At 48.1% G+C, this 11,352-nt stretch overlaps 1 protein-coding gene across 1 annotated transcript; it reads right to left on the reverse strand.

Moving 5' to 3' along the window:
- Positions 1–1,448: 1,448 nt before the first annotated feature.
- Positions 1,449–6,890, reverse strand: LOC100721110 (alpha-1-antitrypsin-like). The gene is made up of 4 exons (XM_003462658.2): positions 6,251–6,890; positions 3,760–3,868; positions 2,491–2,638; positions 1,449–1,640 (listed from the first exon to the last, which is right to left on the reverse strand). Exons 1-4 carry the CDS (start codon positions 6,888–6,890, stop codon positions 1,449–1,451), a joined length of 1,089 nt encoding a protein of 362 aa, XP_003462706.2.
- Positions 6,891–11,352: the final 4,462 nt, after the last annotated feature.

Consider the following 11,352-nt stretch of genomic DNA (forward strand, 5'->3'; position numbering starts at 1 on the left):
GAATGGTTTACAGGGGCTCTGGCTGCACCCCTCAGGGCAGGCAGGGTTTGTTGCCACCCCTAAAACCCAAACCTCAAGGCTTAATCCAGACAAGGCTGATTTCTGGCTCCCTCTGCAGGCCGTGGCCCAGCACAGCCCTCAGGGAGGCATCATGGAGTGAAGGGTGAGCTTTGAAGGACCAGGAAGAGCCCCTGAACACTGGGGTCCCTTACCAGTGACCCCCTATGTGACCTTGAGCAAGACAGCAACTTCCCGGTGCCTCAGTTTCCTTATCTGAGCGTGGTGGCTTGAGACCATAACAGGCACGGGCACAGTGTCCAGTGCTGCTTGGAGGCCTCTGTGAGACTCGGGGACAGCTCTGACGCAGAGAGACAGTGTTGCTGCTCCGGTGCATGCTGGGCCATGGCCAAAAGGGCGGCTCAGGCTCTGGGGTGACCTCACACAAGTCAGTTTAGACCTCAGTGCACATGGTGGAACCAAGTCTCAGGTGTCCTTGATGCCTCAGGGTGCAAACCGGTGGGAGGTGGTGTCTGAGGCGGAATTGAGTCCTTGGAGGGGGAGCAAGGCCCACATGGCCCGGGGAAGAACCCGGCCAGCAGCAGGCAGGCAGAGGCCTCGGGAGTGACAGGTACTGTCCTTCCTCCCCCTGCAGGTGACATGTCCAGGGAGCAGAAGGGGACACAGAGTAAGTGCCTGGTGGTCCTGGTGAGTCTGAGAGGAGACAAAAGGCTCCACCCTGAACCCCTTGTGCACTGGGGAGAAGGGGTTGCTCCTAATAGGAGACGTGCAAGGGTCCTGGGAAAGTGATGGAGGGACAAGAACCGAGGTCACTGTCCTGTCCAGCTCCTCACAGAAAGGGGCCCACTGACCACCGGCTCTACTGCTTTCAGGAAGATCCATGTGGACATAGAAGCCAGTGCTGGTGAGGGGCAAAGTGAGATAGAAAGGGTCAGAGATATGTGGCTGGAGAGGTGGCAGCTCCCAGTCAAGTGGAGAGCTTGGCAGCTCGGGGAGCAGCAGGCTGGGCCCATGGCCAGCCCTGCAGGGGGACACAGTGTGTGCAGTGGGGTCCGTGTGTGGGGGAGTAGACTCACTGTGGGACAGAGGGTGCTTTTGGATCCTGGGGCCTTGAGCTGGTGTCTGAGCCACACAGGCCCCTCAGGTCACCCAGGCAGGACTGGAGATTTCAGGAGCAGAGGGGCCCAGGGCTGTAGGATGAGGACACAGCCACAGTTGTCCTTCCCAGCACAGACTACACAGCAGGGACCCCACACACAATGGTGCAGTGACACTGAGAGGTACTGCGACCTCCGTGTGTAACCTGGGGATGCACAGGGAGACTCGGACACAGGAGGAAGAAGGGGTGGGTCACACGCAGGCAGTGGCCAGATCAGCATCTCTTTAATGTCACCCGGGAAGGAGACCTGGTCAGGGAAGCGCTGAAGCGGTCAGTGCTGCTCGGGATTCAGCACTTTCCCCACAAAGAGCGGAATGTTGGTGTTTTCCTCCCGGATGAAGAGGAGGAAGGGCCTGTTGAACTTGATAGTAGGGACGTTTTCCCAGGCACTGTCATCCAAATCAGTGGCCCATCGGGTCTCTGTCCGTTCATCACTGATGGTCAGCACTGCCTTATGCACGGCCTGGAGGGGAGCGAGGCAGAGGCAGGCTCTGAGGATGGGCCGTTCCCACCACTGGCCAAAGCAAGGCCCTAGTGGAGCCTCTTCTGGGCAGCCTCACAGGGCTTTTCTCCTCCTGGTGGCCCTGCCCTGTCCATGGTCTCTGCCCCGCGTGGTCACACCAGGACTTTCCCTCAATCTCAGCCTTTGCCTGGCCTCCTCCTGTGTCCTCTGTTTCCTTCCTGACCTCCATCCTCCCACCCTGGCTACACCTTTTATATCGAGAAGGGACAGCTACGTGGAGGCCACGTCCTCTCACAAGCCTCTGCTTTCCTATGCATCAGTGATGTGCTCCTGGGATGAGGACTCTGCTGGTGACCTTCTCAGTGCCCAGTCCCCCCAAGGGCACAGCCCTCACTGGTCTGCATCTGATCATAGTCCCCTTTAATTTCTCTGAGCCATTGACCTCTGTGGCTGAACTCACTTAATTCACACCTAGTGTTTCACCAAAGCTCTAAATCTTATAGATGGAAGATTCCAGAATATTCTGTGAAATCACTGAGTCTAAGCTTCTCTGTGTAAGTGTGGGTCAACTGAAGCCTAAAAACCCAACTGTCCTAAAAAAAGATGAGACCAAGGCTTAGTGAGACTTTCAAGGGAGATCCCTGCAGTGCCAGCAGCACAGGAAGCCGCTTCCTTTGTCTCCTCCTCCGGGCCCTCCCGTCCCAGTTAATTCCATGTGTCCTGGGAATGAGCTCAGCCCGGACCTTGTCTGCTGCCCGTGATTCCTTGCCCACCCACACACCCGAGCTCTTCCCAACACTCATTCTGCTCCTCAGACACTGAGGGCAATGCTGTCAGGAGGTGACCTCACCGCAGAGAGTTTGATGGATGCCACCTCCGTGACCCCTGAGAGGTCAGCTTCATCGCTGAAGATCTTGGTGATGCCCAGTGTGCTCAGAATGCTCCTCAGGTCGTAGGTGGCAGAAATGGTCAGTCGGGGAAAGTGTATCCTGGCAGACCTGGCAGGCATGAGGGAAAAGGCAGCAGATTTACAGTGTTTCTCGAGTTCTGCTGGGATCCAGCCTGTGTCCTTCCTGGTTGTGTCTCGTATCAGTGCCCTGTCCCCTCCACAGCAGGATGAGAAGCTGCCCTGCTGCTTGCTCAGAGCTTCATCTCCCTCTGTACGAGGCGTGGAGAATGTCAACCTCACAGGGACCTTCTTGTCCCAACAGCCCCGGAAATACCACCTCCTTGAAGGAGCCCTTGGGCAGAAGCAAGGTGCCCTCTTGGAAGTGATGTCATCCTGTCCTGTAGTGTGTGGTCCCCTCTCTCCCAGGAGTCCCCAAACTCTTAGGGGGGTGTGGCTGAGTACAGCAGGGGCTGAGTGGAAACCATTAGTTAGGAGACAAGAGCACCCCTCTCCCTAGGCGAAAGACTCCTGCTCTGGTTTCCCTGGGGTACAGGTGAGCTGAGTGGCCTGTGCTGAGGTAGCAGGTCCCAGCCTGACCTTTGTTCTCTTCTCAGGCCGCAGGCAGCCTGGGGGAAAACACTGCGACACTTCTAGCCACTGTTCAACTTCAAACCTGTGTGCACTTTTACATTTGCTCCATAAGATACATAATTAAATAGTGCCTCTGGGCACAGGTTCATTTCTGATGCCAGGTGTGACTGCACTGTGGTGCCGGCTTGAGGACTATTGGCTTCTGGGACCCATTAGCACCCTCAAGAAGCTGCCCTGGACCTGCCAGTGCTCACTGATTCCTGTTCTGGGTCTTTCCATGTGGGATCTCATGCTCTCCACCCAGGGGCAGTGCATACCACACTCAGCAGCCACCTCTGCCTGGAAGCCCCCCGCCCTGTTCTTTATCCTGACATAACTGTGGGGTGCGAAGAGGCATTATCCATGGTGGGAGGAGATGTCCCAAGGCCAGGATCTGTGGTACTCTGGTTACTGACCCTTACACTGAGCCTGGCCAGTGCAGTGGAGTTGACACTGGGTCTGGATGGAAGCACAAGGTCGTTCCCAGCAGCTGTGACCCAAGGGTGGGGTCCACCCTCCCCAGGCCCCTGCCAGTCCTAAAGGGCCTCTGTCTAGACATGGCTCAGAGCTCCTGGGAGGTTTCTGGCAGTGGGGACTCACTTTTGGTCAATGGTTCCGAGGATTTTATTAAAGTGTTCCTGCGTCAGGCCTTCTTCCAGCTGCTGCATCTTCTCTGGGTCGGGCAGGATGAAGAAGGCCATGACGTCACCTACAGCGTGCTGGACCAGCACCCAGCTGGACAGCTCCTCATTCCGGCTCAGTAAAAATACACCCAGGCGATCGAACATGGTCACTCTGACAATTGTGTCCTCGTCTACATAGAAGTCTTCTTCCACAGTGTATTCAGCCTGAAGCTGAACGGTCCATTTTCCTGGAGAGAGAGTCAGGCAGGGGAGGGACTGAGGTTTAGGACCTGGGTCAGAGGAAGGCAACCCTAAGTCCCTCCTGAGACACTGCCCCCTGAGACTCACCCTGGTCATCTGTCAAATGGGATAAAGACAAGCACTTGCTGATGGGCTTTCACGGAATACCCTGAAGCAGGAGGGGGACCTGGAATTTGGATATACTCAGGCTGATTTGTGACAAGCTGGCTCCAAAGAAGAAGTATCTTTATTTACATTTTCTATGTGTTTCCTACAGGACCAAGGATGCTAATGAAATTATCGGGCATGAACAGAGGTCTCTAAGTCACACCTGGGCACTCTTTCCTGGAGGCTTCCTGTTCCTGACAGATGGGTGGTTCAGTCACTCTGAGGGCAGACACTCTGGGTTCCACCCCGAGGCCTTCTCCTGGACAGCGTGTGAAGCGGGCCGGCCCGGGCTGTCTCCCCTTTGCTGTACTAGTGCGTCCTGGCTTCCAGGAAGGCAGGCTGAGCATCAAGGCTCATTGCCCAGTTCTGTGTGCCCCTGCATACTATAAAACTGGATTAATCCTTCCAACACTTGATAACAAGGGAACAGATTTGCACCCAAACCCATGTATTATGTAACTTTTAAAAACTGAAAACAATATTCTCTCTCTCTCTCTCTTAGTCCATGATAAGGAAGTGCTGCCTCCAAGAATTAACATCGTAAGGCATCATTATATGTATGCAAGGACACAATTGTATAAATGGTACAGGCACAGTTACAGAATAGCAAACTAATAGATGTGTTATAGTAAGTTAAAAATCAAATAGTGACCTCTGCCCGCGCTCCTGCTGCCTGTTATGTCAACACCCTGCTGGATCTAGTCAGCCTTGATGGTCCATTTTTGCTTTTTTTCTGATAACGCGATGGGCCAATTTGACTGTTCCAATTTGCTTCAAGGTCTTTGACTGGGGTGAAGTGACCCAGTTAAGAACTTTGCTTGTTCTGCTTGAACTCCTTTCCCTCATCCCCAGGATATTATGCTAAACAATTTCTTTTAAGTAAACCTATTTCATTAACTTGCCTGACAATATGACAATACTTAATTCACGTAACCAGTCATGTAACCAAACCTGTCACCTGCCTTGTACTTCCTGTTTGTAAACTATATTTAAATTGGGCTCACCGCTGGCTCTTTGCTGGTGATTTGGGCTCTGTTACAGTCCCCCATGCTGCTGGCATGAAATCAGTAAAGTTGCCTTTAGATTCCTCCATGCAAAGAAAGAGTCTTTCATTAAGGTTAATATTAGTTTTTCTGCCCAAAAAATGATTTGTTCAATATGACTAATGAGTGGTCAAGGAAGGATTTGAACACCAGTCTTTTAACCTCTGTTATGGCTTGTGTGTAGATAACCCCCCAAAGCCTCATAAGGTTGTAGACTAGGCTTTTCAGAGATGACTGGACCTCGAGTTTGTGATGCTGGGATTAAGTGTGTGACATTGGGAACAAGAGTACATTAGTCCACTGATTGGCATAGTTCTGGGAGTGCATAAAGGAAGATCCTGTGTGGACATGAGATCTGCCCACCCTAAGGGCGTGTAACCTGGATAAAATATAAGAGACAGAAAGAGGGCTGCTGTGGTTGCTTACTCCTTCCTACCGCGCTACTTTGCTTCCCTCTGCATGCCATGAACTGTTTCTCCTCTGCAACAACCCTCTGCCATGCCAGCTATGGGCTGAAACCTCTATGAACTGTGGGCCACATAAACCTTTCCTCCCTTACCTTGGGGTGTAAGTTTTTTTTTTGTCTCAGCAATAAGAAAAGTAACTAAGGCACACTCCAAAGCTGACACTCTCCTATGGCTCTAAAGTTGTCTAAATTACATTCCATGAAATACTATTCTCTCCATCACCTGTTCCAATTTGTATCTCTGGTTTTCTAGTTAGGGAAACACTGCATTTCCAATGCCTCTGTCTTTACTGGCATTTCCATTGAATATTAGGATCATAAAGATGCTCACAGATCCTACAAAGAAGATGCAGATGTGACTGGTGTTAATTCATTTTTCTCCAGTCTTCTTGGTGTGTGGAAATTGTTTCTGAATTGAACAGTAAAGAGCCCAAGTTGGGATGCCTTGCCCTGTTCCACACTGAGCTGTCAAGGACGTATAAACAGTGGGCATTTAAGCACATGTTGGATTATTTCACAGAAACCACCTAAGGCTGCAGCTCCCTCCTTACCAAGGAAGGAAATATAATTCACCAGGGCCAGAGCTGTGTCTTTCTCCAGATTTTTGACTAAATTCACTATTTCTCCATGGGATTCCTTCTCCACATGATTGTTGATCTGTTTCTTGGCATGTTTTGTGTTCTTAAAGTTGATAGAGATGACTCTTGTATGGTATAGCTCCTTGACATTCTGCACAAACTGATCCATGAGCACCAGATCGTCACTGACAAAGAGGCTGCTGCCTATGGTCATCTGGAGCTGGTGGTCCGGATGCTGGAAGATGTGGAGGAGAACCTGGAAGCACTGGTGAATGTGAGCCTCAGAAACCACTCCCAGGTTGAAATTTAGGCCCTCCAGGATCTGTATGAGAGTACTCCCTCGGGCCCCCAGAGAAAGCATGGCAAAAGCAGTCACAATACTGATTGGAGACAGTAAGGTATTGGTGGTTTTCGACCAACTGGCCGGTTCCCGGTAAAAGGCAAAGGCCAAGTCGAAAACATTGTAGAAGACATTGTAGCAGATCACAAATTCATGATGATCATGGTCATGAAATGCTCCATCCTTGTGGTTAAGATCTTCAGCCCAGGAGCCAGGAACAAGGGAGCATAAGCCAGCCAATAAGAGGAGGGCCCTCGAGATGGAAGATGACATTGTCCTGCAAGACAGAGAAGGGAAAGCCAAACTCTGAGACAGGACCCATGACCATGTCAAATGCCTGATGCCTGATGTCACGTAAAAGCATCCTCAGTTCCTTAACCATCACAATGTGCCCAGCCTGCACATTGCACTGTCCACACTGTCCTCTTTCCTGATAAATATGGCGCATTCTCTCTAAAACTCGCTGGAGTTCACTCCCCAGTGTGCAGTATTAGGACAGCAGAAAGCTAATCTGACGGTGTTTATAGGTGGGACATTTGTGGGTGTCGTGTGGCTGTAGGTGTAACACAGTGGAGCAGCACATGCTTAATCTTGCAACATTCTGATTCCATTCTCGGCACCCAGACAAACAAAATAACAAAATACAACAATCTAGGAAGGTTGGAGAAACTAATAGAACAAATGTAGCTTCCAAAACCCAACCCAGACACGGCCTTGGATGACTCTTCTGGGGGAAAACAGTGGTGGCTATTGCCACCTCCTGGGCATCAAGACCAGTGAGGCAAAGACAGATGAGACTGAAGATCGTGAACCCTGAATGAGAGAAGGTGGAGGGAACACCTGGGGCAGGAGGTTATCTGAGGTGCTAAGGAACCCAGGTCCCTCTTAAAGGTGGGGAGAAATCAAGGGCAGAGAGTCTCTGGAGCAGCAGGGTAGAGCCACACCTGAGAGGATTATAAGAAATTATTTTGAAAATTTATATTCCAATAAATTAGAGAATCTGGAATAAATGGTCTGCAATATTCAACATAAAATCACAGCAATCATGAGAAAACAATGCAACATGACACTCCAAAAATTTCTAACTCTGCCAAAGCAGATCTCACAGGCACTGAAGAGGATAAATGGCCAGACAAAGAACTTGAGAGATGAATAAAGTGACTGATGAGCTCAAAGAAGGATAAATCCATAGCTGAAGGCTCAATTACTAAGATGATCAATAATTTAAAGATGTAAATAGTATAGATCTCTGTGATCATCAAGATCTTAAAGAAGGTACTAATAAGCAATCGAATGAGTTAAGGGAGACAATGCAGGATATAAAAGAGCACTTCAGTAAAGAATTAGAAGCTTTGATAAGAGATCAGCAGAAATCCTGGAATGAAAATCCAGGATTTTGGCCAAATCCAGTGTTTTGGCCATAGTCAAGGTCAGCCAGAAGACAGACTGTCAGGACCTGAGAACAATCTTGAGGAAGTAACATTTACTCAGTGACACTGAAAAATCACCAGGAGACAGTAAAACATGCAAAACTTCTAGATGACTTTAAAAGAACAAACTTAAGAACGGTTGCTTTTGAAGAAAGGGTCGAGGCAGAGACTGAGGGTAAAACAAAATTATTCACTGAAGTTATGATAGGAGATCTTCCAAAGCTAGAGAAAGAGATGGACACCAGGTAAATGAGGCACCTGGAACCCCAAATGGGTGTGACCAGAAAAAGAAGCTTTTCTTGACATATCATAGTAAAAATTCTAGATATCCATAAAGAGGAAAGAATACTCAAAGCTATTAATGAAAGAAGCCAAATTATATAAGGGCAAACACATTGGAATAACAGCAAATTTCAGAATAACACAATCTGTAAAGAGCAGGAAAGCTTGGAGTGAGATTTTTCAGGCTCTAAAAAATTTGCCAATCCAGGTAACTATATTCTACAAAAATTATCATTCAAAATTAATAGAAAAATAAGGTTAGGGATTTAGCTCAGTGGCACAAGCACCTACCTGACAAGTGTGAGGGGATTAGTTCAATTCCCCAGTACCAAAAAGTAAGTAAATTAAAAAAGTAAATTGAGGAACAAAATTAATAGAAAAATAAAAGCCTTTCGTGATAAGGATAAGCTAAATTCATGACCACAGAAAGAGCACTGCAGGACATAGGCTAAGGTATCCTAACAGAAACAAAGTTAATAGCACCAAGAGTCTGAAAGAATTAGTCTCACAGGGAGAGAAATTAAACAAAAAGGAAAATAAAAAAGGCATCAAGTACTAGAAAATAAATATAGTAGCAAGAATCCATTCATAGCTTTCAATAACAACATTCAATGCAAATGGTCTTAACTCTCTGATCAAAAGCACAAACTAACAGATCAGTTCAAAAAACAAAACTCAATATATGCTGCCTACAAGAAATGCGCCTCACCCATAGAATACACAATGGAAGATGCAAGGTCAGCTACAGCAGCTACAGCATGAATGTGAGCAGGGGTAGCTCTGCTGATGTCTGGTAAAGTTGACTTCAGTCTGGTCAGAAGAGATAAAGAAGATCAAGACGGTCACCACATATTGACAAGGAGACCAATTAAGCAACAAGATACAATAATTGTAAATACACATGCATTCAATACTAGTACACCCAAATCCATAACATAAAACCTACAGAACATAAAAGAACAGATAGGCAATAACACAGTCACAGTACACCATTGTCACAAATAGCTGAACTGGACAAATAATCAACAAAGAAATATCAGAGTTATACTACACCATAGGATGATGGATTTAACACATATTTACAGTGTTTCACCTAACAACAGAATGCACATTTTTCTCAGTAAAACACAGAACTTTCTCCAAAAGATACTACATTTTAAACCATAAAATGTCTCAGTGAATACAAAAGAATTGAAATAATTTGTTAAACTCTGTCAGATTCTAATGAAATGAAACTAGGAATCAACAGCAAAAAGAAACCGTAGAAACCACACAAATGCATAGAGATTGAAGAATATACTTGTAAATGACCAGTGAGTCACAGAATAAATTTAAGAATTCCCAAAATAAAATGACCACAGAAATACAACATATCAGACTTCATAGTGCACAAAGAAAGCTGTTCTAAGGGATTTGTAGCTGTAACTGCCTACATTAGGAACACAGAGTAACCCCAAATCAATGACCAACCACTGCATCTGAAGGCTCTAGAAAAAACAAAAGCAACCAAGATTTTTTAAAAGTGCTGCATATAAGCAGTAAAATATTATTCAGCCATAAAAAGAATGAAATGATGTCATTTGCAAAAAAAAAATGGGTGGATCTTGAGACAATTCATTCTAAGAAGCCAGATTCACGGAGTTAAATATTGTATGGTTTCTTTTACATAAGAAACATAAAATACGCAAATAAATTGAGGCATAAAATCAAGATGAGGTGGAAGGAAACATGGAAGGGGGCCAGGAGGAGGGAGGTGGTGGTGAGAGGGCAGGGAAGGGATGGAGGAATTCATACGGGATATCTGAGGTGCGTTTGGGACATGTGTTTAAATTTTTCAAATGTACTACAGCAAAAGACACAAGGGCATTAATCTCTCTCAGAGTACTTCCCTGGCTCTGCACGCGCTCATCCCGTCGTCCCCACCATTCCCGAAGCAGTGCTGGAGTCCTCTGTCCTGCCCTTAGCTGTGCTCTTGCAGTTGCCTTGATGGAACTGCTCCGAACATGTCCCTTTACTGATCATTTTGGCTTTGGGGAGGAGCCAGGGTCACAGATGCGTGAATGAGGGGTGAGGACGCCCGGCAGTGTGTTTGCCAGCCTGCCTTTCCGCTGGACAGGACGGGCAGCAGCACACACCGGGCTTTGACACAACTCCTAGAGACGCGGCGGAAAGAGGACTCCAGAGCTGCTTCAGAAAGTGGCCAGAGGAGGGTTTAAAGTGTGTGGGGGGGTGTATCCTGAGGGGGCTGGTGACAATGTGCTTTTTACTGTAATGTCTTTGAAAAAATGTAAACATTTACACTCTGTTATGATCACCCCCAAATCGGTGTAATTATTACATATCACAATCATAAACCAATAAAAAATAAGTACAGTATCCACTTAGTAGGAGGGGTAAAGAAGAGAAGAAAGTTCTTGGGTGGTTTCTGTTGATCACCATTACTTAACACACAGAGAGGCTGCCGCCCAGAGAGGGCAGGGGCTTGTGACAAGGACACATAGCCAGAATGCAGAGCAGGGTGATGACCCCAGGCTGGCTGACTCCTGCCCAGCTCCCCACCCACTCTGCATCTCTCCTCCTGACTTCGAACCTTGGAGCAGGAGTTTAGTGACTGCTTGCATCCCACGACATCTGGACCTGGGCTGCTGCTGGTGAAGGTCATGAGACAGTCTTTGTGTCTGAGGACTTCACAGACTCTGCCTTTGGTCCCAGAGTGTGTCCTGTCCCCTGTCTTACAGGCTGGGAAAAGCGGGGCTCAGGCCCATGCAGCAGGGCAAGCTGAGCTGGACGCAGTCAGGCCTCCAGCTCTGGTCAGGCGTGTGTGGCCCGCTCTGAGGGTGAGACCTGGCTGCTGCTCAGGGCTGGGGTCAGAGGATAGCAGTGTCCTTGTCCAGTATAGATGCCTGGGGCCAGGGGATGCTTGGCTGGGGGCTCTGAACTAGCGGGGTGCTCAGCAGCTTCTCAGGAGCACTGGCTGCCCGTGGCCACTAGGGTGACCGGAAAACTGCCTCTGGAACTGCCTG

This window comes from Cavia porcellus, unplaced genomic scaffold (genome assembly GCF_034190915.1).
Source record: "Cavia porcellus strain 051 isolate PalLab524CR breed Dunkin Hartley unplaced genomic scaffold, mCavPor4.1 scaffold_31, whole genome shotgun sequence".
NCBI classification, from domain to species: domain Eukaryota; kingdom Metazoa; phylum Chordata; class Mammalia; order Rodentia; family Caviidae; genus Cavia; species Cavia porcellus.

Coding starts and splice junctions, on each gene's coding strand:
- LOC100721110 (XM_003462658.2), bottom strand. CDS start 6,890: ATGTCATCTTCCATCTCGAGGGCCCTCCTCTTATTGGCTGGCTTATGC. Junction 3,869..6,250: donor GAATTATATTTCCTTCCTTG/GTAAGGAGGGAG, acceptor AGCACGCTGTAG/GTGACGTCATGGCCTTCTTC. Junction 2,639..3,759: donor CTCGGAACCATTGACCAAAA/GTGAGTCCCCAC, acceptor CATGCCTGCCAG/GTCTGCCAGGATACACTTTC.